Source organism: Diabrotica undecimpunctata, chromosome 9 (genome assembly GCF_040954645.1).
Source record: "Diabrotica undecimpunctata isolate CICGRU chromosome 9, icDiaUnde3, whole genome shotgun sequence".
Taxonomy (NCBI): Eukaryota; Metazoa; Arthropoda; class Insecta; order Coleoptera; family Chrysomelidae; genus Diabrotica; species Diabrotica undecimpunctata.
Window position 1 is genome coordinate 128,798,713 of NC_092811.1, and position 27,217 is coordinate 128,825,929.

The 27,217-nt window shown below is 34.5% G+C and overlaps 1 protein-coding gene across 4 annotated transcripts in view; it reads left to right on the top strand.

Annotated features, from left to right (window-relative positions):
• Positions 1-27,217, top strand: part of Acsl (Acyl-CoA synthetase long-chain) — a 133,535-nt gene that overhangs the window by 1,604 nt on the left and 104,714 nt on the right. The window contains exon 1 of one of the 4 annotated variants that reach the window (XM_072545271.1): positions 13,147-13,303. The exons of the other annotated variants lie outside the window; for them this stretch is intronic. Coding sequence (XP_072401372.1) covers positions 13,284-13,303 — 20 coding nt within the window. The 5' untranslated portion in view covers positions 13,147-13,283. Of the gene's footprint in view, positions 1-13,146; positions 13,304-27,217 lie in introns of those variants that run through there. 4 annotated transcript variants of the gene reach the window in all.

The following is a 27,217-nucleotide window of genomic DNA, read 5'->3' on the forward strand; positions in this document are numbered from 1 at the left end:
TTTAATTCCTGTAAGTGTTTTTAAATCTTTCAGGGTACTCCTGAGGAAGCTATTAAATGAATAGAGAAATATTGAGTTCTTAGAAAAAGCAAAGATTATTATTAGAGACTAAGAAATATACTATATTCTAATACTAAGAAATTTTTACTTTTGAATGGTCATCCCCTCCCTACTGGATAATTATCTATAAAAAGCACTCATCTCAGAACATTACCTCTAGAACAGTCTAGATTATCTTCTTCTCATGAAAACATTCTAGCTCATGTCATAGTAAATAACTTACAGGAAGAGGTTAGTTCATCAGATGTTTCCATTTCAGATGGAAATGTTTATTACAATTGGCGATTCAATTAATCATCTTACCAGAAGGTGTCTCTTGTATTTTGTGCTAACATGCATTTTCATCTTGAGTATAATAACATATTTTGTCTATTTTTAATGATTTTGTAACATTCACACTTACAATACTATCAAAAGCTGACTAATTTTGCACATAGCTCTATGTTATTGTATTTAAACTATTAAAATATCATTCTACAGAACATTTAAGAAGAACAGTTATTTTTCTTTCTACTTAGTGTATTTTACTTAGCTGTAACACTTTTTTTTTATAGTTTTATCAATGATTTGTCAGTCGTCCTTTGGTAAAACTAATTTTGAATATTCTTTACTATTCTCTATTGGGTAGATGTAAAATATGACATCTTTACAAAACCCTAACTCTACTTGGAGTATTATTAAACAAATAACAAGAATCACTAAAGAAAAATTACTACTTAGATATTCTTAAGAAAGCAAAAAATACTTATGATAACAGAAATACTAGATTTAAGATATCTTCTTGTTAAGGTGCCTTCTAAAAGTGTCCATTGTCCGTTGTAAGTTTGTTTGTTCTGTTATATTCTCTAGCCACGAGTATTTCGTTTTCCTGATGCCTCTTTTTCCTTCAAACTTCTCCATAATCAATTTTAAAAATTGGCAATTGAAATTCCTGAATATGTAACCCAGATAGGCTGCTTTCATTTGTTTCACTGCGGGGGTTGTCTTTTTAGTTTTGCATATAGTCATAAAGACATTCTTTCTTCTTCTTCTTTTGGCATCATAACCCTGAATGGGTCTTTGCCTGTCTGGCTAGGATCCTTCCATTCAGATCTCTCTTGGGCCCTTCTCCGACATTGTCTTATATTCATGGTTTTCAGGTCATCTTCCACGTCATCCAACCATCTCGTCCTGGCCCTTCCTTTTTTCCTCCTTCCTAGCTTGCCTTTTTTTTTCACTACTGCAGTTTTGCATTCATCATCATACCATTCCGCATTTATTTGCCTTTTGGTTTTTCCGAAAGTTTCCTCTGCAGATTCCATTATTATTGTTTTTAATTGTCTCCATTCTTCCTCTGTAGTATCTTCCTCTCTGATTCCGTTGACTTTTATTTGGAGAATATTTTGATATTCTTGTTTCTTTGTTGGACTTTTGAATCCTTTAACATTCCATTTTTTAATTTGGCTATTTTTCCCTTTTGCCACTGTCGTGATTTTCTGCCGCAATTTTGCCCCCACAAGATAGTGATCTAAGTCAGAGTTCACGCCGCGATAGGTTCTGACATTAGTTATGTCTGTTGCCCATCTTTTTGAGGTGAGGATGTGGTCAACAATTTGTATTTTCCATGTTCCTTTATGGATATCGTTTCTCTGACAACTACATAATTATTTGCTGTTGCAAATTGTGCAACCCTGAGTCCATTTTGACTGGTTTCATTATGCAAACTATGTTTCCCAAATATGTTTACGAAAGTTTCTTCTTTCCCCAGCTTAGCATTAAAGTCGCCTCATGTTATAACAGCATCGTGTCTTTGGATTTTATCACATACTTCCTGAAGTTCTCCATAGAATCTTTCAACCTAGTCTTCATCAGCCTCTTCCGTCGGTGCATATATATTAACCATTGCCACGTTATGCAGTTTACTTTTGAGTCTTATGGTGCAAATTCTGTCTGATATTGGTGTAAATTCGATAAGCCAGTTATTATTACTGAAATTATTACCTAACTATTTCTGCAAAAATCCGAATGCCACCTCTCACATTAAAATTTAGTTGTTTTTTCGCAGATCCCCGTGGTTCTAATGTTATCACGCGAAATTAAAGCTTTTTGGGCTTTTTTATAAAAGTTATAACTTTAAAATTATGTTAAAGGATTTTTACGCTTTTTCAGTAAAATTGTGTCACTTTTCCATATAATTTTCCAGTCTTCACCTTTAGTAGTTAGAATCAAATAGAGATCTTATATTGTTTATATATTGTTTATAAGTAAAAAATGACCTTTAATCTTTTACACATTTTGTTTATTACATACATGAAAAAGGCTTTTTATTTGCTAATTAACTCTGGTCTATCATTCTGCCATTCTAACAGGGATGAAAATATAAATATAAGAACACCAGGGAACTCTAGTGACCGAACAAAACAAATAAATAACAAAGAGATACAACAACGAAAGAAAAGTGTAGAAAGAACAGAACAATAATGTCAAATATAAAACAATAAAATAAAGTTGTTGAACAGAAAATTGAGCAGTTATAAGAAAGACACGATTATCCGTATTTAAAAAAAATCGTTCCATATTTTGGGAATTCCATCCAAAACATATGCACGTGCTCGATAAAACGATTTGTTCATAGCTACAATGACGCATCTCGGTGACTGAATCGACCCACACCGTACCGTATGTCATAATTTAGTCCTCATTAAGGTCTAAACTGTAACGCCACAACCTTTGGACTTCGAACCGTCAGAACGAGTAAATATAATAATTTTAAATGAGAAATTTCCTCTTGTGCCGTCTCTAAAACGGCTTTAAAGTGTATCAATTGCCGGCATAGGGGGATGATCGGGGTCCAAGTCCATCCAGATTATGTTGTCGTATAATCTTATGTTAAAAACTAAGCCACGGCAATAAGTGTTTGAGGTCACCGAAGAAGGTGATTATACGAGTAGATTATAAGACGATAAGTGTTTTTTTTTAGATATCTTTTGCTTTTTACCATACAATTTAATTTAAATATGTAAGTGCAACATATTGTTATTAATTTTTATATTTACATAAAAATAATTTGCTCAAAATTAAGTAGTATATAGGATGTCCCAACTTTTTAATCGCCTATACGTTTTCTGTTACTTTTTCACATTAGAGCTGGTTTGCTTAACCCATTTAAGGCCGAAACTTTTGTCTTTCTTATATTGATGGGATATTTAATTTTTAGGCTTAATAAGGTTGAAAAAAGTAAAATTTGGAAGACATTTTTAAAAAAAGACGGTATATTTTTCAAAAAAGGGTGTCCTTTTAAAAGCCCGGTGGCATAATCAATGATTGCGAATAACAAATATTTAAAAGTACCAAAATGTTAAAACATAGATTTTTATTCTAATTACTTCTTCTTCTTCTTCTTCGGCTTTTCCCATTATGAGTTCGCCGTTTTCGTCCTCCACAGTACTCTATTCTCCCAGTTACCTTCTCTGAGATCTCTATTTATCATAGCATTTCCGACGTATGTTTTCCATCTTGTAGCAGGTCTTCCTCTCCGTCTTCTTCCCGACGGGCCCCAGTTTAATAATCTTTTCGGCCACCTATGCTCTGGCATTCTTTGTACATGCCCGTACCGCTGCAGGGCTCTGTTTTCCAAGTTTTTTGTAATTGAGCATTTTACTTCCATTCTGTTCCATATTTCCTCCGTTCTTATTCTATCCGCTCTTGTGATTTGTAGACATCTTCTCATAAAGTCCAGTTCAACTGTTCTATTTTATTTCGTATTGTTGTTGTCATTGGCCATACTTCCGCTCCATATAGGGTAATATTCATCACTATGCTTTGAAAGATCCTCTTTTTGTTTTCTTTGGTTAGAGTGTTGTTCCATATCACTCCATGAAGTGCTCTTGTGGCTTGTTTTCCCCGTGCTATTTTCATTTCTATATCTTTCATACAAGTACCACCAATTATTTCAACAAATTAAAATAAAAAAATCTTAAATATCTAGTTTATATGATATTTATAAAAACATTGTTTTGGATGTAGTGCTACATTACATTTATTGGAGTAAAAATTTTTTTTGTGACAAGCAGCACAACGAGTTTGAGTACCCTTATAGACAATAAGCCGATCCATCCGATCATATCTTGAGTCACTGTGCAAATTGACTGAAGGTTTGCTGGGTCCTCTTTTTGTTGTCTTTTTAAAAGATTCAAGAATACGTACTGCAATTGTGCGATGATGCTGTAAATGATCCATTTTACCACCACTAATTCTACGCATTTGCCAGGCATTTTGTTCTGCTTGATCCACTTCTTTTTAAGGTGCCCTCTCCATTACTATAGGTTGACATAACTACAGCAAATTGCTCTGTATCTTGAGCTGTTCTTAGTATCGAATGTGTGTCCATGCCTGTCCAGTCTCTTACATTTTTCAGCTAGGAGCTTTTTCTTCTTCCTGGACCTCTCCTTCCTTCCACTTTCCCTTCCATTATCAGTCGTAGGAAGTTGTATTTTTCTCCTCTGTAAATATGTCCTAGATAACTCGTTTTTCTGGTTTTTACAATATTTAGGAGTTCTCTCTCAGTCCCCATTTTTTTCAGCACCTCGTTGTTGGTCACGTGCTCTGTCCAAGAGATCTTCAGCATCCTTCGAAAAACCCACATCTCAAAGTTTATATTCAGCCCCAAGCTATCTCCCTGTCTGGTTATGACATTCAAAAGTCTTTGCAAACCCTCAGCACTGTTCGCAATAATGACGGTGTCGTCTGCGTATCTGAAGTTGTTCTATACGGGCACGTTTTTCAACTTCGTAGTCAAGATCGTTTGTTATCCAGCAACCAAGATACTGGAATTTTTGTACGGGTTCTATCTGTTTGTTGTAGATACGAATATTAATGTCGGCATTTGGTGCACACGTAACGGCCATTACTTTTGTTTTATTTGTGTTTATATTCAGCCCCAAGCTATCTTCCTCTCTGGTTACGGCATTCAAAAGTCTTTGCAAACCCTCAGCACTGTCCGCAATAATGACGGTGTCGTCTGCGTATCTTAAGTTGTTGTATATTCTCCGTTGATTTTTATTCCTTCTTCAATATTTTCGAGGACATTTTGAAAGATCTTTTCGGAATATATATTAAACAATAGTGGAGAAAGTACACAGCCCTGGCGAACTCATCTTTTTATTGACATGTCTGCTGTCATCCGATTGTCTATTTTAATCGAAGCTATTTGATCCCAATATAGGTTTTTAATAAGAGCCATCGTGTTATGGTCTATACCATGTTGTGTTAGGGTTTCTATGAGATCTGTGTGTTTTACTCGATCAAACGCTTTTTCATAGTCGATAAAACAGAGAAACACGTCTTCTCGTCTCGACATTTTTGTAGTAATATCTGGAGAAATAATGCCTTCCTTGTTCCAAGCCCCGTCGAAATCTAAATTGATTGTCGCTCAGGTTTCTTTCTCATTCTCTGTATATTCGTTGATGTAAAATTTTCAGAAAATGGCTCATCAGGTTAATTAATCTGAACGGTGAGCATCTATTTGCTTTATTTTTCTTGGGTATAGGTATAGATGCCAGTGAAGACTGGCATCTTCTGGGAATATATAAAATATATATACAAATATATATAAAATATATACCAATGGAATCTTCTGGGAAGATTCCAGTGGTATATATTTTATTAAATAGTAGTGTTAAGGACTGAAGATTTTCTTCATTGATAAGTTTTATCATCTCTACATATATCTCATCTGGACCTGAGGTCTTTCGTGGCTTTGCCGTATTGATTGTTTTTGTAACTTCCGACGAAAAAACTGGAATATCTGGGCCACATAATGAGAGGAGAAAAGTACTCTCTGCTTAGACTCATAATCCAAGGAAAAATCTCGGGAAAGAGAAATGTGGGACGTAGGAGGATTTCCTGGTTGCGAAATTTAAGGGAGTGGTATGGGTGCAGTTCAATACAGTTGTTCAGAGCTGCAGCCAACAAAGTCAAGATTGCTGTGATGGTAGCCAGCCTCCGATAGGAGACGGTACTGCAAGAAGAAGAAGTAACTTCCGATGTTAATGTATTAAGTATTGTATCTTGTACTATATTCATTTGTGGTTAACACGTTAGATGAAACGGACAGAGTCGATATCTCTGCATTAGGAGTTTGCGAAATAATACTACAGATCTCAAGACTTGTAAAGTATAATTTCACTATTTGAGAGAGTGAGTCATCGTTTAAAGACCCAGAAATGCGGAAAGCCGTTTGGAAATCCAGTGACGTACACTTACTTTTATTTTAACGTTAATTATATTTTATTTTTCAAATATTAATGTTCGAAATAGGCCACAATATATTTATTTACAAGTTTTTACTGACGTTTCGATCTCTATATCCAAAGACCGCTTTCAAAGATATAAATGATAGTAATATTTTTTTTATTTGTTTATTATTATATATTTTTATAATCTTATATTGTTTATTTTCTTTTTTTTTCTATCTTTCAAAACGGAATAGAGATCGAAACGTTAATGTATTAAACATGTAAATAGATATATTGTGGCTTATGTCCAACCTTCTCCCTAAAAATACAGAATGCCACAAACAAGCAGCTATAGAAAAATAAATATATCTGTCATTTGTATGTTTGAAAACGATCTCTTTATAGAGATCGAAACGTCCGTAAATTAAACATTTGAATAAATATATTGTGGCTTATTCCCAACATTATTTCTAAAAATACAGAACGACAAGCGAAAAGCCATAGAAAATAAATAGTACTATCATTTGTATAATTGAAAACGGTCTCTGGATATAGAGATCGAAACGTCAATAAATAAACATATGAATAAATATTTTGTGGCTCATTCCCTACATTCCCCTAAAAATACAGAATGCCACAAACAAAAAGCTATAAAAAAGAAGTAATTTTGCAGAAAGTTTACTGATACCAACCGGCTGTCGCGGAAGTTACGCTAAAACGTCTTTTTCACGTTTAGCCAAGAGCCATATTGTCTTATTAAATAAAATGAACAAAACACTTAAACAGTATAAAACAAAACAAAATAAAATCCTATAAAACAAAATAAAATTCTATAAAAACAAAATAAAAATAATGTTTGATGTGTTTAAACACAAACACTATACACACTTACTATGTTCTTCTCGTTTTTTTTTTGTTTTTGGTTTTTTTTTATGCTGATGTTCTTATTAAACTATTAGAAAATATTATTCGCTGTCTAAACCTGAAGATGCAGTGCTGCTATCGCTGTCATTATCTTCACCACCTGGTGTAATTATAATTGGCTCTAGTAAAACTTTGAGATATGAGTGTCAAGTTCCCACATACGATGTTCTTCTTTAATTATGTGGCCTATACATTTAGCCCATTTCTCTGGAGATACATGGAGGATTGCTTGAATCAAAAGTTTCTTAATTTTGTTTAATTTGAACGTTTTGTTATTGCGTGCTACTTCTCCTTTCACTTGCTCCCAGATAAGTTCAATGGGATTAAGTTCGCAATGATAAGGTGGTAGACGCAGAACTTTGACACCATAATCTTTTGCAGTTTCATCTACAGCATATTTAAGATATTCAATTTTCCTTAACCGTGCAATGTCAAGTAGTTGAATTTTGAGCATTGATTCTTCGTATGCAATCCCCTTTTCTGTAAGCCATTCTTGAATTCTCCCTTTCCGCCATGCCGTCGTCGGTAATTGTTCTAGTCTGCGGCTATGATATGGCGCAGTGTCCATAACAACCACAGACCCAGATTCCAATTTTGGTAAGATTCTCTTAAACCAGCGCTCAAATACTTCAGAAGTCATTTCTTCATGATAATCACCTGTTTTTTTTTCGACTCAAATTGAAGCAAACCATCATCAAGGAACCCTGTATCACTTCCTATATGGGTGATGATTAAACGCCGTCCCTTTCCTGATGGAGCCTTTAATTCTGTAGACCAGCCTTCTATAAATGCTTCGCGTTTATTTTTTACATTTAAATCTTGCCAAACTTTTCCAACTGTATGACCTTCGTTAATCCAGGTTTCATCCAAATAATATATTTTGCATCCAGTGCTACGAATTTTTCGTATTTCTTCTAAATATTTTCTTCTCCACAGAATAATTTCATTTTTGTCTAATAGCATACTTTTTCTGTTGCGTTTTACGTATCGAAAGTTCATTTCGTGCATGGTCCTGATTAAGACCCTACGAGATATCTTGGGTAAAGAGTCATCATTTTCGAGCTCTTGAGAAATTCCCTTTTTTCAGTGTTGGAATTTCACTCCGAAAATAAAATGAATGAATTTTTCGACGTATAATATTCCTTGTCTCGTCATCCAAAACAATGCTTTTCCTACCTCTAGTTTTACCTTTTTCTTGCTTTTTATTTTCCGATGTATTTTTAAGTACACGATAAATATAGCTAACGGATACTTTTGTTAAACTGCTACAAATGTCGACCGCTTGGCTAACGTTTAATGCCATTTTTCTGCCGACAATTCCTTCATAAACGTTTCGTATCATTACCTTCTCTTCGGACGTTAACATTTTCCGTCTCTTTTGCGGCTTTTCATTCTTGGAATCCACATCAGAATTTTGCTGTCTTCTCTTGGAACAACTCGGTTTTTCGTCCATTGTATTTCAATAATCTGGATATATACTATATATACAATAATTTCAAAGAATATAACTAAATATTTACTATAAAACGACAAACTATAACACTCTTATTATCTATAACACGTTTTATCAATACTACAATACAGTATTGTTAAAACAGTATTGACAACAATAAGTTTACAAACTTATCACATAAAATATACTCACAAAAACACATGCACTATTTACCCATAGAAACACCAATGTTTTCTTCGTTCATTTCTTGGGCAAAAAATAATAAAAACTAGTTTTACTGCATGTCTGGATCCGAATTGTAAAACCGAGTTCCCTCGCTAATTCCAACATTGCCAAACGATTGAAAAATAATGTTTTAAAATATCGATTTTTATTTTATAAATTTAAATACGTAACGAAACGGAACATATAAATAAAATTTATTTTATTACAATTTTGTGCTTAATTTTTACTATTGATAAAATCATGTTTTTTGGTATTTTTATGACGGTAATAATCGCTGCGTGGAAGAATACAGGTTTTGTATGACCATAATTACTACTTGTGAACAAGATTTGGCTACACTGTACAACAACTTCTGGTCAAGTCTACTATAGAGAAGCACAAATAAATATACTACTTTATATATTCTGTAATTTCTTATGAGGAAACGCAAATTGCAATCGAGAAAACAGGCAGTTTTCGAGGGCCGCTGTGTACATTTAAATTTGAGGATATTCCGCGTTTAAACTATGATATCACTCTTCTAAATTGAGGGTTTCTACTATAGATATATTTCTCTGGGATATATCTATTCTGAAACTGGCTTGCAAAATCAGTAAGCAAATTTGTCTCAACTATTAGATCGAGCAATCTAATTTATAAAAAACGCTTATCAGAAGCCATATCTATGACAAAAAACATGACTCTTATAATGGTTGATTTTAATGCCAAGATTGGATCAGAAGGTACCCTAAATACTACTTTAAAGTTTGTTGTAGGACAACGAACTGAAAGACGAGAACGCTTGGTAAGTTCTGCCAAGAGTAAAAAGATCATGAATACCTGATTTTGTTTGTCATAACATTGACTGTACACTTTGAAGTCTCATAAGTAATCGAGAAGTTAAATTAAATTAAGCATAATCTACTTTAGGCTAAAGAAAATCTGAAAAAAAGGTCTCTTAAGTTGCACAAAATTAGACTGGGTTCTAGTCATTCGACATTAAAATTTTTTTTAAAATAAGCGAGCCCCGCGTTGGGCGCCAATTGTAGAACAAGAGAACGTTGGATGTATTTGTTTAATAGCTCTCTCGGATGTAGGATCATTTTTGTGTTAATATAAAATGCACAATGAGGAATCAGATTCTACAAATATACAAGAGAATTAATGTATCATATTTATTGAGATACAAAAAGCAGCAAACATTTTCCTAAGCTTTACAAAAGTATAAAAAACAAAATCTCAATCAAAAACATAATTACTCGAACGTAAACATAAGTGGAAACAGCCTCATCGAGAAGATAACAAGCTTTACCAATATAACAGCTTTAATTTGCAAAAGAAACTGAATAATTAACAGGTAAAAATTGTCTTGACTACATTTTGGTTCTTTTATTCTCATTGTGAATTTTATATTGCCGCCAATTGCACTGTGTATGATCTACTGTACTGTATTTTCTTCGTCGCCTAAAACTTCGTCGTGTCTGTTTTTCTTAAAAATATTTTTAAAATCTTCGTGCAAACGTTCGGAATGGGACTGTAATCCCGTTCTTGGTAACGGTGCCTTCTCGTTATCGTATTTGCAACTGTGCAAATAACTTTTATACGTTCACTAGCTACTATATATAAATATATTGTATACAATAAATTTCTTTGCTAAAGATGTTCACTAACGACACGGTCTAATAAAGAAAACGCAAGGTTCTTCGATAAAACACAACTTAAAAGTAATAATGTAGTAATTTCTTTTCGAGGCGGACATTTTATTGCAAAGAAAATTAAAATCTTTTAGTGGTATTTTAAAAATTATATTTCTATCCAAGAATAAGATAATTTTAATACGAAAAAAATTAATGATAATTCGTATTCTGCGTTGTAATTCCATCTCCAATTGTGTTTCATTGTCGTCAGCGTCTTGTCACATTTCAGGTTTCTTAGCATTTAAGGCACCTTTTATAAACACATACTCTGTGTTCGTGATGGTGGATTTTCTAGATACATTTGATTATTTATAATTTCCTCAGTACAGACTGTCACTCTTATTTGTTACTATTTTTGGTCAAATAATAAAATGGATCTGCATAATAAATTATTCAAATACAAGTACGAAGATCACGGCCATTTTTAGTTAATTTGCAAGTTTTTTTATTAAGCGATCGTAAATTTTTCAAGGAAACACGTAAAACAACACAAAATTACTATTCATACGACAATTTATTGCAATGTATGGGACTGTCTCTCATTTGAATCAAATTACAGTGATTAATACGGTAGATAATAGGTATGTTAAGTTTTCAAAATTGTGATAATCTTAATAGATTTCTATTAGTCAGTCCAAAACACTTAATATGCCAAGTTGTAGAGGTTTTTTGGCTTTCAAAATGTAACAGCAATCCACCGCGACTATCTTTTGAAAAATGGTTCATTGAATATCTTCTTATTCTTCCTCTTTATAAGCAATTCTGCTTGTTCATTGGCGGATTAATACCTCTATGGAAGGATGTCACTCCATCTTTTGCGCGGTCGTCCGATATTTTTTCTGCCGTTTGATGACTTATGCCTCTAGTAAGTTGTCGTCCCATCGTTTTCGTGGTCTTCCTACTAATCTTCTTTCTATTGGGGAACCGTCTCCTGCCGTCTTTACTACTCTATTTGTTGTCATTTGGCATATATGATTGTTCCATTCTACTCTTCTATTTCTTACCCAGTTCGTGATGTTCTCCACCTTGCATCTACGTCGTATATAATGTACTTCTAGCTCTGTCCCATAGTGTCTTACCACCAAGTGTTTTCATCTCTGCTGTTTCTAACATCCTTTTTGTCCTCAGTATGTCAGGTCTTGTTTCTGCCGCGTATGTCATTATTGGTCTGATGACTGTTTTGTAAATTCTGCCTTTAGTTTCTTTCCCGATATTTTTATTTTTCCATATTGTTTTATTCAGGCAGCCTGCGTCTCTGTTTGCTCTATTCACTTGATCTTCCACTTCAGTTTCGAGCTTTCCGTAGCTAGATATTGTGATGCCTAGATATTTAAACTCTATCACTTGTTCTAGTATCTGACCTTCCAGCTCCAATTTACATCTTAGTAAATTTGCTGGTGTAACCATGCATTTTGTCTTTTTTGGGGAAATTAACATGTTAAATTTTGTGATGGTTATATAAAATTGGTGCAGCATACGTTGTAAATCATCATCACTTTGAAAGAGTAGTATTGCGTCGGCTGCATAGCAGATTATTTTAAGTTCTCTTTCTCCGATTAGGTATCCTTTTTTAGTTCTTCCTTTTTTTATTATTTCATCCATAATCAGGTTGAACAATAGAGGACTCAGGGAATCTCCCTGTCTTCTCCCATTGCCAGATTCAATAGGGTCGGTTAGTTCTTCTTCTACTTTTGGTAGATATTTTCGATCGTTTTGATTATTCCTAGAGGTATCTCTCTTGCGTGCAGTAAGTGGATAACGTCTTTTAATTTGACCCGGTCAAATGCCTTCTTAAGGTCCACGAAACATAGTTCATTTGGCAATCGGGTTTATTTTCAAAAAGAGAAACGTCATCAGTTTCCTTTCTCTTTAGAACCATCTTGATTGGTGGAATGTTTCAATTTTAGTGGATCCGGTCGATCAGTAGTATATCCTGGCGAAAATTCGTGGTGTTTAACGATCATCATCATCATCATCCAGCCCCATTTTCACATCCATTGTTGGATATAGGCCTCCTCCAAACGTCTCCAGTTCTCTCTATCTCTAGCTGCTGCAATCCAGTTTGTTTCTTTAACGATATCTCTGTTAAATGGAGAAATTCTGTAATTCTGAAATTGGTGTAACTGCTTATGGTAGTTCCATAGTGCGTCCACTCGTCCAATATTGTTAGTAATCCACGACTCACAGGCTGAATTAATGTACTTCTTCAACGGTCCATAGACGGATAGACAGAGCGATCGAGCGGCTGCAGTTTATGATAACAACGGGATGGAAATGATAAAACCATCACCCCATTATTTTTTAAATAATGTAAGGAAGCTGTAAATACATGGGAATCATGGTTGTCCAATAATAAAAGTATTAGTCTGTCTAAGGAACAACCAACAAAATGTTTACAAAATTATAGAAAGTGTACTTTTGTCATCCACCCTGAAGGATTTGCAGCTCCAGCTGATCCAGGTGGCCCGAAGTCAGAATAAACAAACAATCAAAACCCACCGTTGCCATGGCGACGAAATCATCGATATCATAATTAAAAGTACTCTATATTAATATAAACTAAATATTTTACTCTTTTCTTGTGTAATAATCAAATAATTTATAGTAGATAAGATGTACCTCTTTACCTGATAAATTTTTATTGGATTTCGAAATCATTTACTTTATCTTCGGATATTTTACGTACACGATATTATAGTGTGTAGTGAACTGTAGGGTTTTTTGAACAAAATGTCAGTCTACAACAGCAGGTAATATTTTAACTTAATAAAAATATTATACACAGCAGAATACAGGTATCAGCTATTTTGCTAATATTGCAGTTCTTTTTCATTTGCGATGATGCACGAAGAAGAAAGATTTTAATTCATTTTAGTGTCGTAATATTGCTTAGTTTAATCTATTATAAACCGTGGATTTTTGTACGTTGATAGAAGTAACAAACGCGCTGATTTTATTAGCTTAAGATAAGAAATTTTCGTTTCAATCTTTGAAAGAATCTTCGAAATCCATTTGCAACACTCCAAAACTCGATTGCGGTTTTTTGCGTATAAACAATTTGAATAACTTTTTTGCTATTGCCCGGAAGAGATTTAAAGGTAGTTAGGTTTGAATACTTTGAATGTGAAAAACTGACAGGTGCAGAATGCAGAAGATATGAGACAGCAGGAAGAAGGCATACTATGCTGATTCTAGGTCTTTAATTTAGTTACACGGGAAATTCAAATATTTAAATTATTTTTGTTTATTTATTGAACAAACAATTGTAGAAAAGACAATTAATTTTCTACAACAACGTATCGGTGACTTACATTACGATTTGATTGTTTTTCATTAAACAAGAGCGCCACCCTTCATTCACACATTTCATCAACATCTTTGGCTCTACAACCCTATGTGGGCCCTTGGCCTGTTCAAGAATTAGTCTCCATTCTCCCCTATCTTTCGCCCTGGCTTTCCAATTTCTGACCACTAGATTCCTCAAGTCATCTTCGACTTGAGTTTTAAATCTAGATCTTGACCTGCCTCTCTTCCTGGTTCCTACTGACTCTTGATGTAAGATCTGTCTTTGGGGGTGTTCAGTGTCCATTCTTTCTCAAGACAGGTTTAATAAGAGTTTCATATATTAGTATCTTGGTTTTTCTGCTAATTATGTGTGATGTTAAGTGCAGCTTTAGTTCAAAGTAAGCTCTGTTCGCCAGGTATATTCTTCTCTTAATATCTAAGCTTACTTCTTCTTCCTTTGCCCTATCCGTTTCGGACGTTGGCTATTAACAAGGCTATTTTGACTTTGTTTACGGCACCTCTGAACAGTTCGGTCGATATTAGTCCGAACCATTCTCGCAGGTTATGCATCCATGAGTATCGTCTTCTTCCCGGTCCCCTCCTACTGTCGATTCTTCCTTGGACTATTAACTGTAGCAGACGGTACTTAGTATGCCTCATGACATGTCCGAAGTACTCAAGCTTCCGTTTCTTTACGGTGAAGATTATTTCTTTGCTTTTGCCTATTCTCTGCATTACTTCCACGTTAGTGATGTGGTCTGTCCAGGATATCCGAAGAATACGGCGATATATCCACAGCTCAAAGGATTCTAGTTTCTTCACGGTGGCTTCCGTTGTGGTCCATGCCTCTTCTCCATAGAACAAGACCGGGAAGACATAACACTTGAGCAGTCTTAATTTTAGTTCCATTGAGATTTTGCTTGTGAACCACTTTTTCATATTGTTGAACGCGTTTCGCGCTTTTTCAATTTGTGATCTTATTTCTGTTGACTGATCCCATTTTGTGTTGACTGTGGTTCCAAGGTATGTGTATGTCTCCACTTGTTCTATTTTTCGGTTGTTTAATGTCAATTGCATCGGAGGTTGTTGTGTTCTGCTGATGAGCATGCATTTAGTTTTGGTTGTATTGAGTTCTAAACCATATTCTTGACTTGCTGTGTGTATGCTTTGCATGAGTCTTTGAAGCTCGTTGCAGTCATTTGCGATAATAACTGTGTCGTCAGCATATCTAATATTATTGATTACCTCTCCGTTTACTTTGATACCCTCCGAAACTTCTCCCAGTGCTTCTCTGAAGATTTGTTCAGAGTATATATTGAACAGGAGCGGCGAGAGGACGCATCCCTGTCGTACACCCTTTTTAATATCTATCTTCCCACTGTGTAAGTTGCCCATCTTTATCTCAGCACTTTGGTTCCAATAGAGACTGGTTATTATGCGCAGATCCTTGCCATCAATATGCATCTTCCTGAGCATTTCCATGAGTTTATCATGTTTGACCTTGTCAAACGCCTTGGAGAAGTCGATGAAGCATAAGTGGACGTCCTTGTGCATGTCTCTGCATCTTTGAATTAAAACTTGCAGACTGAAGATCGCCTCTCTTGTGCCCAATGCGCTTCGGAATCCGAACTGTGACTCCGATATATTTGCTTCGCATTTGTTATGCGAACTACGCTTACTAGGTTGCTGTTATTTAGTTGTGTTCCAAGATATATAAACTCCGAGACCCCTTCGAATGTATGTGCTTCTGTCACCAGATCTTGTGGTGCCGCTATTTGTGTGCTGTTCGTGACCTTTATGTATTTTGTTTTGGATACATTAACTTACAGTCCCATTGTCTTCGCGGCTTTTTCTAATGTTTCAAAAGCCTGTATCAGGTCTCTTTTTGTCCGTGTTACTATGTCAATGTCATCTGCGTAGGCCAATATCTGTACACTTCTATTGATGATCGTACCTCTGGTTGTTATGCCCGATTTCTCTATGGCTCTTTCTAGTGCCAGGTTAAACAATAGGTACGATAGACTGTCTCACACGTTTCAACCTCCCCATAAATCAAAATAATTTCAATTCTTAAAGAGAGTAAACCATTTTCAAACTTTTTTACTTAACAACTTATCACTGAACAGCCTAACAACCAAAACTCTCTTATACAAATAATACAACAAATCGTTAAAATTTCATCTTCAAACGTAGTATCGTTTGTCAAGACTTTTCAGCAAATAAAGACCCAATAATCGAATTACAGCCCACACACTAATATCTTGTGTTCTTGTGGACCTTGTTTATATTGTTCTCTAAACATGTGTGGGGATTCTTTACTCCAGAAGCGACCAATAGCGAAAAGTTTGTTTATTTATATTGCCATTTATAAAAAGCACATTCATTTGCAGGTTTCTGAAGTATCTGCTTTAAAGGGATGAAACAAATACATTTTTAATGCTTTTCTTACAGTATTACTATTACCCTGTCTCAAAAATCTTGATTTTGTAGCTGATTCTTCTTCTTTGAGTGCCTCTCCTATCGGAGATTGGATATCATTAGGGCGATTCTTATTTTATTTACTGCTGTTTTGAATCATTCGTTAGTGGTACAGCCAAACCACTCTCTTAAATCCTTCTACGGCTTGGATTTCTGCGTCCTTGGATTTTTCCTTGCATTATATTTTGTAGGAATGTGTACTTTTGTCCTCTCATCAGGTAGCCTAAGTATTCAAGTAGGTTGTAGCTTATGGTTTAAAGCAAATATAAGTCTTGACTGCTTCTGTTGTGGTGTAAGAGCTTGTTTTTTGCTAGAGTTGACTGTGAAGAACTTAACTGAAGAAAAAGAACTTATAAAAACTCAAACCAAATGTTCTACATGGTCTCCTCCGATTTCTATGCCTTTTCTAATTCTTTTTATAAAGGATTTTCGGACGTTAAAAAAAATATTCTGTCCCCTTATAAGATTAGCTGCATTTTGAATGTATCTCCAAAGTTCGTCTCGTGTATTAATTTCATTGGCATAAACTAAGGACTTCATATGTCCCCAAAAATAAAAATCTAGCGGGTTGTACTCAGGACTTCTTGGTGGCCATTGAAAATCACTGCCTCTGCCAATCCATCGTTAAGGAAATACGTGATTAAGATGATTTCTAACAGCTAATGAAAAATGAGGTGGCGCTCCATCCTGCATAAACCACATTTTTCTTATTACATCCAGTGACAGATCATCTAAAATATCACTAAGAGTATTTTCCAAAAAGAATAAATAAGAATCTCCATTTAAATTCGGAGGAAGAACATAAGGCCCTAGTAGTTGGTCGCCTATAATGCCACACCAAATATTCAATTTAAACTCATGCTGAAAATGTCTAGCTTTAATAGCATGCTGGTTTTCTTCTTCCCAATAATGACTATTTCGCCAATTAAAAACCCCTCGTCTGGTAAAAGTTACTTCGTCGGTGAACATAATATTCTTAATAAAGTGTCTGTCATTGCGATGTTTATTCAGAATACGTTGGCAAAACTGTAACCGTCGTGGAAGATCTGTTGGAAGTAAACTGTTGGCGCCCTCTATGACAAAACGTAAAATTGTAAATAAAATCTTATTTCTTGTCTAATATTATGCCTCTGTGCCAATTTTGATAGCAATTTATAAATATACAGGGAAACTATTAGCAAAAAACGAAAAACAAAAATTAACTTTAACACCCTGTATCTTTTTTCTGAGCAACATTTTATTAAGGCATATTTGGCCCAATAGCCATATTTTGGTCCAAGTAACCTGTCCTTAGTCTATGTCCCAATAGTTATGACTCACCCCGTATAATAAGTATTTAGCTTTCAAAATACACTGCTCCAATTTTTTACAAAATACGCTTTAAGCGTCGTATCAGTTTTTTTAGGAACCAGCAGTACATTAGTTCAGTGAGTTCAGTCATTGCTGCTTTTGGAGGCATCAGTTAAAATTAGTTTGAAATCAGGATATCTGGAGATGGTAGACTGGAATTGTTGTTTTATTTCAGAAGGATTGTCTGGATGTTTCGGATATTCAAGTAAGGTAAAATCTACTTTTGGTAGTTGAACTTTCCAAGGAGGAGACCGGCATCTGTTTGTAGATGTGGCTCTCAATTGATTTATATCATATTCAAATCGATTTATACGTTCATTGAAAGGAAGTTTCTACGGGAGTAACTTGAGTACAGATTTGTGGAGTTTTTCCTTATTAAGCTTGTTATGAAGGGGTTTTTAGTAGCAATACACTGAAAAATATTGCCTTCTAAGAATGAATAACGATTCTCCTGCTAGCACTTTAGGGCTACTAATTGGCGTGATTCTGAAAGCCCCGAAGACTATGCGTAAATGCTGTGGATTGGATGATGCTCAATTTGTTCAATTGACTTTTACTAGCAGTTTCGTAGCATTCTTCTTCTTAACATGCCATACACCAAAGTGCGTAGGCGACTATCTCATTACTAGAATTCTGTTCTTGGCGGCGTGACACAGCTCGCCTGTATTGTGTATTTCTGTCCATTCTTTAATATTCCTTAACCAGGATAATTGTTTGCGGCCGGCTCCTCTCCTACCTTCGATCTTCCCTTGTAGGATTAACTGTGGTATTTCATATTTTGCTCCTCTGAATATGTGCCCAAGGTAACCAATCTTGCGTTTTTTAATTAATTCAAAGAGTTCTCTTTCCACGCCGGCTCTCTTAAGGACGTCATCGTTTCGAACTCTATCCACCCAAGGTATGCGCATCATTCTTCTCAATGACCACATTTCAAATGCTTCAAGTTTGTTGATAGATGTTTTTTTTTTTCAAAGTCCACGTTTCCATGCCATAAAGCAAGATGGACCATATGTAGCACTTGACCATTCTGTAGCGTATTTCGAAATTTAGGTTTTGATTACATAGGAGCGGTCTGAATTTCACAAAAGCTTGTCTTGCCATTTGTATTCGGGTTTTTATTTCTTGTTGTGGATCCGATTGGTCATTGATTGTGGTGCCAAGGTATTTAAAAGTTTTCACGCGTTTTATGCGATCGTCACCTATGCATATTATCGGGTTTTCTGGAGGGTTTCTGCTAATGACCATATATTTCGTTTTCAAAATGTTGATTTTGAGGCCATATTTTTTACCTATGCTATTCACCCTATCAAGTAATAACTGCTGATTTTCCAAATTATCAGTTATAATCACTGTGTCGTCCGCATAGCGTAGGTTGCTAATTGGTATGCCGTTCACCTTAATGCCTAATTCCGTGTCTTCTAATGCTTCCGCAAATATATTTTCAACATATAAATTAAAAAGCATCGGAGAGAGTATGCAGCCTTGGCGGACACCTTTCCGGATTTCAAATTCATCCGTATATTGGTCTTGATCAATCCTCACCTTTGCCATTTTCGTAGCATATACATCCCTAATCTAGTTTGCTTCTAATTAGAGCTTGATATAATCGTAGAAGATCGTTAAAATTGTTTGAGCATAAAATTCGATTTTAGAATTTTTTTGAATTTAAAGAAGTCTCAATAAAATAAATTTTGTTTACATAATTTTACAACAATTAATCTCAGTGTAGGCCAGATAAAATTACTTCTGCAAATGTCGCACGCCATTTTTAAGCAACTACTAAGCAAAAAATTATTAATCTCAATAGGCACACATGAAAAGAAAATGCCCTTTTCAATGGTATGTCACTTAACCCTCTTTTCTATTTAAATGTCGGTTTCTTATTTAATGTATCGTCCCACCGTTTCCCTTTATACTGCATACGCAATAGGCACAGTGTCTTGAATGTTTTTACTTTTTTTTTTTATTTAGTTCTCTGCATTTATCTGTTATAAATATTTCTCACTCAAAAAGCGAAAAATGCGAAATTGCGAACATTATGAACACAAAAGTGTTCGTAATGTTTCGTTCGTAAGCCATTTTTGGTATAGTTTTGACTTCTGATATTTGATATATTTTAGTTATTTTCTCCAACAAAAATACGTCTTTATATATACTTCTTTCTCAAGAGCATCTTTAGCTGCTACACAAATAGATGTTTTGAAGTACTTATACAATTTTTTTAAAAGATCGAAATCGGAACCTCATTCTAGACGGAAGCCGTGTTTATTAAGCACACACTTTCCACAGTAATTTTAAATCGTAATAACTGTGTTTAAAGAGCATCAAATCGTTTAAAAATTAATTTATTGTCACGTTATATAAATTAATACAACCAAGTGATTATTTCTTATCGGATAATTATTTTAAATCGCTCGTTCTTCACCTTTGGAGTTTGGTTTTTTGGTCTCGATAAAATTTGTACCACTACTTTTGAACTCACGTTAGATTTTGATATGTTTGTGTACACTGCTACACAAAAAACCCCGTAGACGACCTTCATAGTTGTTACTAACTAATAATATTTAAATGAATCATTATTATTAATAATGATGAATACACCAATTAATTATGGACTTTTCTTTCTATATTGAAGAGAGAGAAACAGGAATGTAATAAAAGTATCAAAAATGAAATGCTGTTAGCACGAGCACATGGCAGGACCATCTGACAAAAAATGGGCGTATAGAATGCTCGTAGATTGGAGATAACGAAAACGAAAATAGATCCAGACCCATAAAAGATGAGTCTACAACAATAAAAAATGGATATGTAAAGCACATGGCAGGAAACCAATGGAAGAGCTTAGGTGGGATATATGTACAGAGATCGATAGATATGCTTTGATATTACTACAGCTCAATTAAAAAGACTTGAATAGGTAGAGGTGAACTCGCTGGTACCGTGTAAGATCTGGACGAATGTTATATAAAGACATATCTGAAGATGAATCCAACAAAGACTTAAGTTTGTGCATACCATTCTAACTACAAGCAGGCAAGAAGTTTGCTCATCGCAACTTGAAAAGTGAAACCCTGGGATCATTACTTCTTCTTCACTTCAAGGATTAGGCTTTAAGCCTGTTCCATCCTATCTGGTTTATTCTTTTAATATGTATTCTCCATTTTAACATGTTTTGTTGTATTCTGTTATTCATGGAGAATATATTTAATTCGGCCCTTATATCTTCATTTCTGATTTGATCCCTCAATGTGTATCCTTCTGTTTTTCTTAAACATTTCATTTCGGCTGACTGTATTCTTTGGTTTTCTTGTTTTTGCCAGTCTACATTTTACTACCATAGTTGCTGCTATTAACTTGTATATTGTTAGTGATGTATTTTTCTTCTTATACCACATCATAAAGTGGTGAAGTGTGGAACTTGTTCTACAGGCTTTTCATTGATTGTTATCTTGGTTCGTACAGGGTATTTTTCTTTAAAATTCATGCGTTTGGTCTTTTTAACTGATCTTTTTAAGTTGGAATTGTTGCAAATTTATTTCAAGCGGTAGATATCGTATTGTATGTCATCTTCTGTTTTTTGCAGCATGATTTTGTCATCTGCAAATAATACTGTATCTATACAGTTCTTAGCTGGGGTTAGTAGTATTCCAGGGTTAACCAGAATCCGACCGTTTGACTACCTGGAAGATTTCTTTGAACCAAAACACCTTAGAGTATATTTTTCCAGGTTTCTGAAAGGAAGAGAGGAAGTTTCAGTCAGTAAAAATGGTCTGAGACACTTAAGATGAGTAATTGTTTGAAAACAGTTCGCTAAAATTGTATGTGCAAGTGTTTGTGGTGTTCGAAGTAGTGCTGCCCATCTAGTAAATGATGAACGCCGTAGGCCTTGTGACTTTCAGCACTTATTTGCTCAATTAGATGAGTATCCGGATCGATTTTTTCATTACACAACGATGGAATACAGTACATTTGAGTTGTATTAAAAATCTCAAACAATCTCATAGGGTAATAAAGTACTCCATGTCCATTTTTAGGCTATAAAACACTACAACCACGTCCACGAAGCGCCAAGTCGACTGGAGTGAAGCAGCTCTTTTGTGACTCTTTTTCAAACCGAGAAGAGCCAATATTCAAACATTTTGCACTTCAATTTTGCAGAAACTCGATACTCCATCTTTTCAATTCTCACAATTTGGGCCTGACAACTCCGGTTTGACTTTTTAACGTGAAAGTTCACACTTATACTTTTCTTAGACTTTCTTTCCGTGACTTATCACGGAACCGGTCTACCTAGATATCAATACGTCCTCGTATACGGTTTTGGTCGGCTAGACAAAGTTTCCAAATAAAAATAAGATAAAAATAAATCTTTGTACCTAAAAACGTTTTAAAAAAACGTCTAATTTTAATATAAGATAATAAATTAGCATAACGGCCTTGATCAAATGCTAACCATCACCAATTAGAGTATAATCTACAATTAAAATTATGTCATATAATACACTGATACAAAAAAATGCGGGCATTTGAATTTTTGTGATTTTTTGTAATGTTAAGATTTATACGATGGGTCTTTGGTAGGAAGTGTTCCAAAATGCAGCAACTTTAATTTATTTATGAACGATTTTGTTTCAAAAATCAATTACGGAGACAAAACAATTATAAAAAATAAGGAATATAGCATATAAATTTCATGTGTCATAAATTGCAATTTGTTTTTTCTCACTAATTATGTTCTGGGGGAGCCATTTTTTCCATGTTTGGATCCAGATAATAACCGTTGAAAGCTACAGAACAAAAACTGGGAAAAACTCGTCATGTAGCTATTATATATTGTTTTATGTTAATATGCTATGATTTTTGAATATAAAGTTTGTAAATCAATATCTACAGCCAGTTATATCTTTTTATTCGTTTATATCAGCATTAGACGAGGTCCAAGGCGGAATTAAGATTAACGGAATCAGCATAGACAACATCAGATATGCTGATGATACCGTCTTAATAGCAAGCAACGCACAACAACTACAAAATATAATTAATGCGGTAGCTCACCACAGCGAAATGTTCGGTTTACATCTAAACGTTTCCAAAACTAAGACTTTAGTGTTTTCAAAGACACCAATAAACGTACATGTGTATGCCAATGGTTAAATAATAGAACAGGTAAATTCCATAAAATATTTGGGAGCAAATATCAATAGTCAGTGTAATCCAAAAAAAGAAATCCTATTAAGACTCGAACAAGCAATGAAAGCAATTCATGTGCATGAAAACATTTTTTACAAGATCAGACCTTAGTCTGAAGCTTATAATCCGAATGATCAGATGTTACGTTTTTTCTGTCTTACTGTATGGCTGTGAAAGTTGGACAATTGACTCTGAAATGGAAAAAAGAATAGATGCCTTTGAGATGTATATATACAGACGAATGTTGAGAATTCCATGGGTACAAAGAGTTACTAATGTTGAGGTACTTCGTCGCATGTGTAAACAAAAAGAATTACTAAGAATAATCAAAGAGAGGAAAATGCAATACTTGGGTCATGTGTTGAAGGAAAAGTACAGTGCAAAAGATCAATAGGAAGACGCCAGAACTCGTGGCTGAAAGACCGGAGGAGAAGGTTGGCGATCCAAATGGTACAATTGCCATTTGGATCGCCAACCTTCTAAAGGAGACGGCGCCATGAGAAGAAGATATCTTTTTAAGTTGTTGAATGTCTTATAGTTCAAAGAGGAAACTGCTGGGATTTCTTGTGATCTCAGCAGGGCGTTTAATTGTTTGATTCATAAAACTCTTATAAATATATTGGAAGAAGATGAAAAATTGGTATAGTACTAGATTATTTCGCAATTTATAATAAACCGAAGACAATATGTTCACACAAAACAGAAACGCGAAGGTCACAACTGCTTAGGCCAAAAATATACCTTAAGTTATATTTCTGGACCACGTTATTATGTTTATTAATGAACTTCCAGTTCATATATCAGAACTAGTTTTAGCTGAGTATTATTCAGGTATTATTTCTTTTCTGAGTGTGTTTAAACAATTAAAGAAAGAACGAACTTGGCAGTATTGCTTTTAAACATTTAAAAAACAAATTTTGAGTATTTCATCCTGCACAAAATAGTAATTTAATGAGTATAATGGGAAATTTCTAATTTTTTACCAAAATAGAAATCCAGTTATGACCAGAAAACGATTTTTGGCCATATTTTGTGATAAAATTTGGTGAATCTTTCTTTTTTGTGATGCTGAACAATACATTTTTTTTCCTTGGGACATTTTTGACATTCTTATCCGGCTATGTCCTTTACTAACTTTTATAGGTTAGAAATCAATTCTTTAGAATTGTCACAGAATTTTTTGAACACGATTTCCGGATTGGAAGCCTAAACCTCAAAAATAACATAAAAATGCAATCCTCGTTACAATTAATTGTCCTTTAATCTCATCTAAAAAAAATCAATGTTATCAATGTCTTCCTTCTTCTTCGAAGCAAAATTAAGTGATTTAAAAAAAAAACGGATTACGATAAAGTGTTATTTATTCATAGAAATATTCCATAAAATGTACTACGGTTTATATTTAGTGATTAAACTTGTTTGTTTTATGTATGTTAATAAATCTTTAATTAGTCGTGAAAAAATGACTGTTTTGTTATGATATGGTAAATCGCGCCACAGAGTAAAGTCCGCGCTGTGACAAATTTAACTGTTTTTATGAGTCGCTGCGATAAAAGGTTATCGGTGCTTTATTATAATAATGTAACTATTCATTTTTATATTAAAATACCTTTTCCTTCCTGGAACTTCCGAAATACACGTGAATCATCAATCTTTTTGAATCCATCTCCCTGCGATATCAACTTCGCTAATATTTCTCGATAAGTTTATAACTTAGATCACTCTTCTTCTTCGTGTATCTTATCCTTTAAGGACATTGGCGATTTATTGTTGTTTTTCCATTCCAATGCTTTAAATTTTTCAACCAGAACGTGCGTCATCTCCCCGCACCTCTTTTTCTTTCCACTTTCCCTTCTATAACCAATCGCAACAACTCATATTTTTCATTTCTTAGGATGTGACTAAAGTAGCTAATTTTTCTTTCCTTTATACTGTTGAGTATTTCTTTTTCTCTTTTTATCTTTCCTAATGATTTCGTGTTTGTTACCTGTTGTGTCCACAATATTTTCCACATTCTTCGATAACGCCACATCTCAAAGATGGCAAGTCTTTTTCAGTTGCGTCCGTAATTTTCCATGCTTTAACTCCATATAAAAGGCCAGAGAACACGTAGCATCTCAATACTCTAATTCTAATTTCTACTCCTAGTTTGCCATTGCATAATCTGCTTTCATCTTATTAAAAGCGCTTCTGACCGTTTTAATGCGTCGTTTTATTTCAAAGCAGCTGTCCAATTGTTCATTTAGATTTCATTCCAAGTAGTAATTATTGCATCTGGGTACTTTCTCTAAAGCTTTTCTGTTAACCTAGATTGTTTCGTCTTCAATCTTGTTTGTACTAACAATCATCATTTTTTTGTGCTCAAAGCCATTACATACCTCTCGCAGTAGTGCGTAGTCCGATCAAATAAAATTTGTAGCTTCTACAATGACGACCCAAATTCAGCAAGCCATTTACAAACTAGAGAATTGGTCGAACACTACTTGTCTCCCACTAAAACGAAAGCAATCATCTTGAGTAAAACTTTTACCAGCACATTATATCACCGAAACTTTATCTAAAGAAAACTGAATACCTAACAACGGAGAATACAGAAATAAAACAGCTGGAAATAGACGAAGGTAAACAAATCAAAGGAACAGACAAGTATAAGTATTTAGGCTTCATAATATCAAACAAAGGAACAACGGAGGAAGATATAAAAAATAGACTAGGACAAACAAGAGACTACATACGAAAATTGAACCCGGTACTATGGGATAAGAACATCAGCATGAAAACAAAGAAAAAAATATATAATACCATGACAAGAAGTATCCTCACTTATGGGTGTGAAAATTGGACAATAAATAAGAAAACCAAAAACAAAATAAGAGCAACAGAGATGGAATTCCTAAGGAGAAGCTGCAGAGTAACAAGAAGAGATAGAATAAATCACATGGACATTAACAGGAGAATGGGAATGAACTCCGACATAATAGACTACATCGAACAGACGAGGTTAACCTGGTACGGACATGTCAGAAGAGCAGACCAAAATCGGTGGATAAATAGAATAACAGAGTGGAGCCCGATAGGAAGAAGAAAGAGAGGCAGACCCCGAAGATCTTTCAGAGATGAAGTGGACGAAGCAATGAGTAGAAGAAACCTACAGGAAGAGGACTGGCTAAACAGGAAAAATTGGAGAAAACTGTTGAGTGAAGGAATACAGTGAAAACTGTGGAAATCCTTGTATATATATATATATATATATATATATATATATATATATATATATATATATATATATATACTTTATCTAAAGAATTCACTAATAAATTATTCAGAATCGATTAACTTCTTGAAATAAAACTGAATAATCGACTATCTTGGCAAGACCAAATCCATTAAGCAACTTAATGAAAAGTATCTCTCATTCTCTCATAAACAATGGGATGCCGACTTCCAAACTCTTATGACTGTGTACAAAACCTTAATTCGTTCTAAATTAGATTATGGTGCTGTTGACTACAACTCAGTAAAAGGTTCACTGTTGAAAGTGCTAGATCCGGTACATAATTCAGCAATTAGAATAGCACTGGGAGCACACTACGCAAGCTCGGTTCAAAATATGTAATTTTAATCAAGCGAACCATTCCTTTAACTCAGGAGAGAATACATTAGCCTCATCTATGCCTCAAGAGTATCAGCTAACCGAGAGGTACCTGTCTATAAAAACACATTTACAGATAGATTTCCATCGATGTTTAATTGTGGAAAAAGTCTGGATCCTCCGTTTTATCATCGAGTTAAAGCAATGTTACAAAGCTTAGACACAATAATTCCACTCACTTACAATATTTCAAAAGTCAGCCAACACATGTTACCATGGACCATTGCTATCCCTGATTGTAATACAAACCTTTCTGCATTCAGAAATGTGACACACCAGCCAAAATTTTGAAACAGAAAACACTAGAGATATTAAACGGATTTAATGATTACATCCTTATTGTCACCGATGCATCCATATCTACAAACGGAGTAGGAGCGACTTTCACAACAGACAACTATAACAGTTTCTATCAGCTCCCTCCCCAAACCTCCATATTCTTCGTTGAACTCTTTTCTATCCTCAAGGCATTAACGTTTGTCAACACACACGACATCAGATACTCTCTAATCATTAGCGATTTCCTGATTGCATTAACAGCCCTAAAGCAATTGTACCCCAAACATCCCTTTTTGTTTTTAACTATGGCTGAGCTCTTAACATGCCAACAAGATTAGTTCAGTTCCTCTGGGTACCTTCACGTTGCCAGATAACTGGAAATGATAAAGCTGACATATTGGCAAAAAATGCTAGTGAGAATCCGTTA